Source organism: Barbatula barbatula (genome assembly GCF_947034865.1).
Source record: "Barbatula barbatula genome assembly, chromosome: 5".
Lineage (NCBI taxonomy): Eukaryota > Metazoa > Chordata > Actinopteri > Cypriniformes > Nemacheilidae > Barbatula > Barbatula barbatula.
In genome coordinates this window covers 6,713,884-6,722,696 of record NC_136769.1, presented here as the reverse complement: position 1 = coordinate 6,722,696, position 8,813 = coordinate 6,713,884, and the positions used below count along the sequence as shown (strand labels likewise).

General features: G+C 39.6%; 1 protein-coding gene across 1 annotated transcript; it reads right to left on the bottom strand.

The window, feature by feature from the left end:
- Positions 1-292: 292 nt before the first annotated feature.
- On the bottom strand, positions 293-4,174 carry tob1a (transducer of ERBB2, 1a). Its single transcript, XM_079457669.1, has 2 exons — positions 3,276-4,174; positions 293-2,327 (listed from the first exon to the last, which is right to left on the bottom strand). Exon 2 carries the CDS (start codon positions 2,143-2,145, stop codon positions 1,171-1,173), a length of 975 nt encoding a protein of 324 aa, XP_079313795.1. The 5' UTR covers positions 2,146-2,327; positions 3,276-4,174; the 3' UTR covers positions 293-1,170.
- Between the last annotated feature and the right edge of the window lie 4,639 nt (positions 4,175-8,813).

Genomic DNA, 8,813 nt, shown 5'->3' with positions numbered 1-8,813 from the left:
TAGCCCCATTTACTTCAATAAATGAACTCTCTTGTCAGATGGATGCCATCTCTGTTTGCAAACAAAGTTAATGAATTTAATTTCCAGAACGCACTGTCACTTTAAATTGTTTGTTGAATTAATAAATGTTAATGGTAACAGTTCCCGAGTACAAGCTGATCTGAGTCATGGCTATCCATTTATAAAATGTCTTGCATCTGTAAAAGCAAAGGCAAGCCATTTTTTAAACCGATGTTAAACAAAGCTGACATTTTTCACTTACATGGTTTGAATAAAAAGATTTAGGCCAGAGAATTATTTCAAGCATTTTAATACAAACTTAATAAACTATCAGTCCCTCTTTACATGTAAGACACTGACTCCAAATACTTTGTTATACTATTTGTTTTTGTCAAGTATTGCACAATGTTGGTACAAAATTAATATACGATTACATTTTGTCCATAGTATAGCAAAAATCTTTGAACTCTTAACAGAAAATACAACTCTTGTTTTTCTCTTTACCCCAAAAAGCAAATATATTTAAATCCCAACACAATGGAATATTCTGTACACAATCTTTAGAATAGTCGATGTTTTTGAAAGATGGATTCATTTTACAATTTCAATTAAAAAAAATATAACAAAAGCTGCGGCAGCCATCACAGATCACTGGAGTAGTAAAAAGATATAAATGCAATATGTCGTAGAAACAATATATACTCTGATATTTTACAAACTTTCTACTAAATTAATTACACAGTTAGAAAAAAGACCAAGAAATCCCTCATTCAGCATTCATGCCAACTCTTGGAAAATTGGCTGTGTAGCTTTATCTTGAATACTATTAGAGGCCTTGATTCATAGTTTTCTTCTTCATAAAGATATCTTAAAACAGTCAGTAAAAATAAGTTTGTGCTTGGTTGACAAAAGAAAAACAACTTAAAACAATATAAGTTTAGGTAACGAAGCTTGATTGTACCACAAGCTTAATCGTAAGAAGAATGACAGAAATACTCAAGGGAACATGGCGGTTCACCCTCGGGCTCATAATCTTATGACATATTCACTCACTGGGACTTTACAGTTGAAATGTTGCTTCTCTGTTTCCTCTTTTTCTTTTAGTTTTCGAAAAGTGAATGCGCACATTCCCCATCGTCCCGTCTCCGGTCGCAGTAGCGTTCTTGCGATCTAGTTGGCCATCACCGGCTGGAATTGCTGGTTAGAATACTGAATGTTGTTCAAGCTGAAGTTTAGACTGTCCATGAGGGATTTCTCATTCAAACCCCCGTAGGCCGCAAACACGTCAAAGGCATTATTGTACGGGACAGGGCTAAGATTAAGTGAGGTCTCCCCGGGGAACATTGCACTTGGACTGCCCTGCCCCTGGAGGCTGGGGAACACAAACTCCTTGGCGTTCGGAGAGAGCGCAGACGGCTTCTGCTGCTGACCGCCCAAGCCGACGCCATAGAGAGAATGCATTGACGTTGACATGGCTTTCTGCTTCAGGAGATTGTTTACATTCAAGCCCAGGTTGGTGGGGGAGCTTCGGCTCACCTTGCTGGCGTTCCGCCCATTGGTTTTAATTTTAGTGGAGCCGAACTTTGTGGCAGCGAAGGTGGCAGTGGTGAAGGTCAAAGGTTGGTTGGAACGGCGCATGAAGGTGGGGCTGACCGCTGCTGACTGGCCAAATGGAGGGGACGGCGAACTGGAGGTCGGGGACATGCCCACGGGCTCACTGATCGGCATGAAGACCTGGGCCTCCGGGTTAAAGCTGTTCTTGATCTCCTTGTCCAACTCCAGCCCATTGTCATTGCTGTCATCCACGTACAGCACCTTGACGGGTCCCTTCTCCCCGATCTGATAAGACACCTCGAAAGGATCGATCCAGACACTGAGGTCCTGAGGCAGGTTGTTGCGGACGTCCTCGATGTCCAACCCGCTTTCTTTGGCTGCTTGCTCAACAACTGGGTCCACTTTCTCTCCGACATGTATACACCTGAATCCAGATCCTTTGTATGGCTTGTCTGGGTACCAGTGTCCCTCGTACTTCTGTTTCAGCTGCCGTTCCAACTCCTCGCCGAAAATGTTGACACGTCGCCTGGGCAGCTTATTGTACAAGTAAGAAATGATAAAGTTGAGGGCTACTTGGATTTCAAGCTGCATAGCTGCTGCACCGTCCTGGAGTCGAACAGTTGGGTGTTTGTATTCTCGTATTGTATCGTAAGCCAACAGAGGGCAAGGCTCAGCCGGAGCCAGGCGATTAAACAGCAACCTGTGAAAAGGCTTCAAAACAAAGTGCTGGTTGCAGAGATAACGTCTCAGTCCACGAACGACCGATCCAGTTCCTAAAAAAGCAAAAAACACAAGTACCATAAATAACCTTGCCCCATCATTTTCATAAAGGAATGATAAACGAATTAAGTCATATACATTGGGTGAGTTTTTCTTGGGTTTAAACCAAAGCATTTATTGACACAGACACATTTAACGAGTGCAGTTTGCCAACACAGGAATGATGCGCTGGGGCTCGCATTGCTTTTGGTGTTGCGTAATAACCAACTTGCCCTGACTAGACCCAGAACTGTGGCCAAATCCGCTGCTGTCGTCACATCAGAACTATATATTTAGATCGGTGTCCGTTTTCGTGTAAAACACGAGATTAACACGTTAATGCACCGCTTCAATGGTTATCCTATAGGTGTCACGCGGAGAAACAAAAGGCAGCCAGCGGGACTCGCATACCCGAATAGGGTCGACGAAAATACGAGCACGAAAAAATGCACGGGAATAAAATCAGACGTTTTACGTTCCCGTTAAAGGTTGACGCAATGAACGTAAAAAGCAAAACGAGTTTCGGGTGCACGTTTAAAGCGTCAGAGATCGTATCGTCGCTCACACCCAGTGCACGGGGCAGAATCAAGCCAGCGCGAGGACAAAATGTACAGCATTTTAAACAGTGAAATGCATGTATAAATAGACAAACATTAGATTTTTTTGATCTAAAAAAGGCAAATAGTGAGAATGCATAAAATGCAAACCGAATGTATATACAGTTTCTGAAGCATCTGATCATTTCTATTCGCGTTTAATGTTTCATGGCACGTAAAGGTAAAGAACACAATACATTTAAGTTTAAGTCATAGTTGGCAAACCTCGAGATTTTTAAATCTGTAGCCCACGACTGACGCAGCAAGCGTCATTTAAATAACAACTTCGCACAACATTACGATCATCGATGCTTAGTGAAAGGAAGGCAAACACATCATTGCATCCAATAATGTAACGATACTCACTTGCGTCTTAAAAAATAAAGGTTTTCAGTAGTTGCGGTGGTCTTAGTGCAAATAGAAAACTGCAGATATCTTCACATCGAGTTACGTTAACATAAAATATATTCCAGTTCGTAGGGTTTCTTATTTTTCTTCTTTTAATCTCGCTTCCAATTCTCTGTACGCTATTTGCAGTTTCACCTTCCCGATAAGCTCCTCCACCCCCACTATATGGGTGTTTTACGATTTCGTCCCCTTCTGCTGTCATCCGCCTCTATTTATAGTTTTCCTCCGCCACGGGCACGCGGTGGGCGGTGATGCGGTTCCAAAGGTCAAAACAATACGAACGTCAAACCCGCACACGTGATTGGTCAGAACCGAGCGAGAGGCGGGCACCGACGCCCGCCTGCTAAAAGCCCATTGGCTTCTTGCGCCGTCCGACAAAGAAGAACGGATTTAATAGACATACGTTTGATCCGTCATAAAGAGTCTTTGACGTCAGGCGTTACCTAGTACCGAAAAAAGATTGGCTATTCATGGAGGTATCGTGTATCGTTTCCATGTTCATATTTCGCAAACATAACTGTTAAAGTGATATTAATGCCCCGAAATATGTAGAGCGACTGAATACATATAAAGTGTATAACGTGCGTCGATAAGGCGCATGATCGCGCAGATGACACAACCCTGTTATAGCTGTTTATCGGTATTTTATGCGATTTAAACGGGATGAGAGACAATGCCGAGAAAACAAACAGTACATATTTTATTTAACGCGTCTGTTTGGATGTAAAGAAAGCGTGTTGTTGACACAAAACAATATCGCGTTCACGATAACGTTAAGTGTAAACGTTTGGCATTGGACTCAATGTCAAACGTGAAACCGAACAGGACGACCTACAATATAAAAGGCAAGCGCTTCTAAGGATATAAGGCATTTTTTGTCACTAGTAGCAGGAGAGTTAAATCTCTCGCTCCTGATTGGCTGTAAGGCAGGCAGGAGCTCCCCCCGAATAGCGTATCCGTTTCTAAGGTGCTGACGTCGTCGGTTACGTCATAACTGTGGAGTTAAAGTGACAGCGTCATGTTATCGCATATATAATTTTCATTTGGTGCTGACGTTTACTTATTTCGATGATATCGTATCCATAGGCTATTTCATATAGTGAATAATGTACCTTACATCAGTGCTGGCTTATAAACGCTTTTTGAATTAGGATCACGATATGAACTGCCCCAGGCAGCCAGTTCCGATGAAGGGTAAATGATAGGATAGGACAGGACAAGAAAAGTGTATGGTGTATGACTCAGGCAGTCACAGCTTCGACAGTTCCCTCCCTAAAATGTATACAGCAAACAATCTAAAAGGCAGTCACGTGTTCGCCGGGCCAGAGGACGGTAGTACGAAAGGCCACAGAGATCACGACCGGCACACGCCTGCCGCTTTTTTATTGTACTTTGGTGTTAGAAAACCTTCCTCCTACAAAGGCAAATGGCTGCAGACTTCAATGTAAATTAGCTCACAGCTGTATCACGGACAACCTTTGTCTTTGTTATTTGTATTGTCAGCTTTATAGCTTCTGATCATAATGACATATATATATATATATATATACAATGGGATTAAAGGGATAGTTCGCCCAAAAATAAAATGATGTCATGATCAGATATTAGGGCGTATGCTTGTAAACAAGCAGTTCTTGGACCCCATTGACTCCCAATAGTAGGAAAAATTACTTTTTTGACAGCAAACAGTTTTGGGACACTTTTGACTATACCATTGTCATTCTTTCTACTATGGTTGTCAATGGGTTCCAATAACTGTGGTTACAAGCATTCATCCAAATAGCTTTCTCTGTGTTCAAACAAACAAAGAAATGTATAATATAGGGTTTGGAACAACCAGAGAGTGAGAAATTCATGACAACATTTTCATTTTGGGATGAACTATCCCTTTAACTTCTAAACATGAAAGAGTGATCTGTATTTATAGAAGCATGTTTAATTCTGTAACCAGCATTGCTTGTAGACACATTTAGACAGGTATATTATATTACAATAACAGCTATTCCTGTTTCTTCCTGTAGCTGCTGGCTTGTTGAAGAGTATTTGTCCATTGTATGTTGTGGTTTAGGGTATTTTGTGTGTGTAAAGTAATTTATATCTATTGGGATAGTTGACAGATAAACCGTAAATGTGTCCAATGGTGTGACAGCCAAAATATAGAAAACAAACTGTTTTATATTAATAATATTTCTATTTAAAATACAAAATAGCATACGAGATATGTACTACAAGAGATACTTTTGTATACATGTGTGATGTTATATAAAATATATTATGCCTTGTCTGTTTGATTGATTAATAAAATAAATGTTTTCATTGATATGTAGACCAGCTTTGGAAAACACCAGACTGCTATACCTGTTTTGCATCTCGTGCTCCAGAATAGGGGATGTCGTCTTTTTTAATAGAGTGTTACTCTGATGTGAAACTGTGGCATGTAGGAACACTGCTTATTGGTTTGTATTAGGGACGGTATCGGTATCGGGCCCGATACTAAGCTCATGTACTCGTATTCATAAAAAGGCACCGATACCAAAGACAGATGCCTCGTGAAGAACTGACAACTGAAACTTATGGTGAAATTTGCTTTCAAAGTTTGTGACAAGCACATCAAATGATGTATTATTGCATGATGTGTTTATGGTGGTATCGGTGGTATCTGTGCATCCCTAGTTTGTATGCTTAATGGCCTGTGATTTTTCTGCCCCAGTGCAGCTAAGAGAAAGCAGCCTAATTTTCTGGGAAAAGCAAATCCTAAATCTGTTGCCTGATTGCATGCACCACTGCGTTTTCACACACACATAGAGAAAGCAGTGATTGTGCCCGATGCAACCTCAGCTGGCTTCATGCTGTCTCTCTCTCAGCCGCTGAAGAACTTCTGAAATCGTTGATTGCTATAACTTAACATGGATCTCAGAGGCGGGTTTGCCCAACAAACAGATGTTCTTTGATGTCAGCTGCAGTGAGGGGGAGGCGAATAACGGGGACGCTACAAAGACGTAGGAGGAAGGTGTCAGAAGTCTAATCGCTATCCAAAGCTATCTAGCGTTTCTCTTATAAAAACTGGTGTGTATTAAACATAACCGTTCCCATTATGTAATGTAAGATAAATTGGATTGATTGTCTTAAAATTGTTGCTTAAACAGTGTATCGCCATGGTGCTTTATTCTAGGATTATAAAGCTGACCTGTTAAACTGACCTTATCGTGTCTTTAGGCTTTGAGCTGCAGTTACAATACTGACTCACTGATCCAAAAACACTGGATAGGAGCTGAATTACACGGGCTGTCAACCAAGCGAATGCTCTGCTCAATTCAACCAAATGATAAATTATGTAAAATAAGTCATCGTCAAGGAGACATTTGCTTTCACTTTAGAAAATTTGTGTTATTACATTTCAGTCTATTACGTAGACATCTATTACATTAGACTAAATAATCATTTTTTATTCGATACATAACCAAGGCAGAACACAGCCCAGCATATGTTTCATGTGGTCCAGAATTATTGTTATTAACCTGTTTGAAGATATTTTCAGACACATGTGCTGTAAATATTGTAAAATCTGATATTGACATTTCCAATTTTACTAGATGTAAGTTTAGTCTATTTTAGTGAAACACTTGCAATGTAATATCAGTTGTTTAGTAAAAAGATGAATGCTGTGTCATGTTTATCTTGTTCAGGTTTACTTCCAATAGCTACTATTCCAACATCAGTTACACTTTAATCGGATGACATTTTACCTCGGCTAACTTGACAATGTACTTTAACTGGTCGGTTGTCCTTGAATTGGGGGATGTGACATAACACAACAAACACGCTTGCTTACAAGTTCTACACAATATCTCACACACTCACACCCAGATAATAAACAGCACATATTGAGGGTGAGACATGTCAAGACATGTCAGCTTTAACAACAACGAGGCTGAAGTTTAGCATCTGATCCTGATAACAAAAACGAGTAACGCTAAAAATCATTGTTTATTCACCCTCAAAACCCGTATTTGACGCTTTCTTCTGCAGAACACAAAAGAAGATATTTTGAGAAATGTCTCAGTGGTTTTGTGCCCATGCAATGGAAGTCAATGGGGATCAATGTTGTTTGCTTACCAATGTTTTTAAAAGAAAGGTTTGGAATGATATGAAGGTAAGTAAATTATGAAATTAGTGCATTTTAATCTGTTATCCTTACAAAAAAGTTAACAAAATAGGTTCCTTTACAAATCTATCACATATGTGACCTTTAATATTCATCTCAATATGTGGACTACATGTCATATGGGCTGCTTTTATGATAATTCATGTTGATTTTTTGACAGTTGTGGTCACCACACTTTCATTGTTTAAAACAGATAGTATAAGCAGTTTGTCATTCACAGGAAGAAACGTCATGTTAGAACAACATAAGGGTGAGTAAATTACATTTGTGGTCAGTTATTCCCTTTTCAGAATAAAAGACAGTACACCGAGTGCTTCTGAGATAAAATGTGTTCCCTTTATATTCCAGCGACAATAACACAGTTACAGTTTAATGAACTTAATTACTGAATGTTTTCTAAAAATCGGCGAAGATTGTCTCGATATATTGAGGAAATTCAACTGAAGCGTGTCCCTATTGGCAAGTCTGCATCTTGAATCCAGCGTGTGGTTTTACACCCTGAGGCCCCGAGTCATTCGAAGTTGAGAGTGAACTGCAAAATCTGAAAATGACCTCTGAAGATCAAACAAGCATTGCCAGTTTTCCTAGAAAAGAGGAAAATAGGACGTGACTGCTGAGACATCAGTAAACTTGAGGTGCCAAGAGAGCTTCTCTATTTGAGGAGAGAATTGGAATTGAGAGTGTGAAGGGGGAAAAGAAGGCAATGGTGTGAGATCAAGTAGAGACAGCTGACTTTAGATCAGATAGAAGCATCGGTTTGGTCATACTCATATGGCTCGAGGTTTCTGGACCTGCTGTGGATATTGCTGTCTTTTGCATTCCATTTACACACATGTCTCAAATCAGTTTCTGGACACCAGCTGAAGATTGACGACGGATATAATATACAATAGTTCAGTGTTTCTGCCGTTAATTTGTTGAATTAAGTATATCATGTCCTTTGCAAACTGTATTGTTAGCTCGATAATTTGTGAAAAAGCTGAAAAGGTATTTACATTTTTATGTTTTTTTTACTTGGTTGAAGGCAGTTGGTGTCCGACCAAAAACCGATCCCTTAAATCCCAGCATGATTTAAGAATCTTCCAAATGTTTTATTTGATGTGCTTCAATGAAAACGAGGACATCTGACTTCAAACACACGAGGTAATATCAAACTGACACAGACAGAAAACAGAATCATAAACATATTTTATGCATGTTGTTTTAAACTTTTGGTTTTGCCAATAGATTTAAAAACATTTTAAATCCCAAAATGTTTATATGTATTTGATAACTAAGTGGAGTACCAACACAATCTCACAACAAAAAATTAACTATTTTACGCTTTGTCT

Excerpts from the sequence above, each read along its gene's own strand:
- tob1a (XM_079457669.1), bottom strand. The coding sequence starts at position 2,145 with ATGCAGCTTGAAATCCAAGTAGCCCTCAACTTTATCATTTCTTACTTG.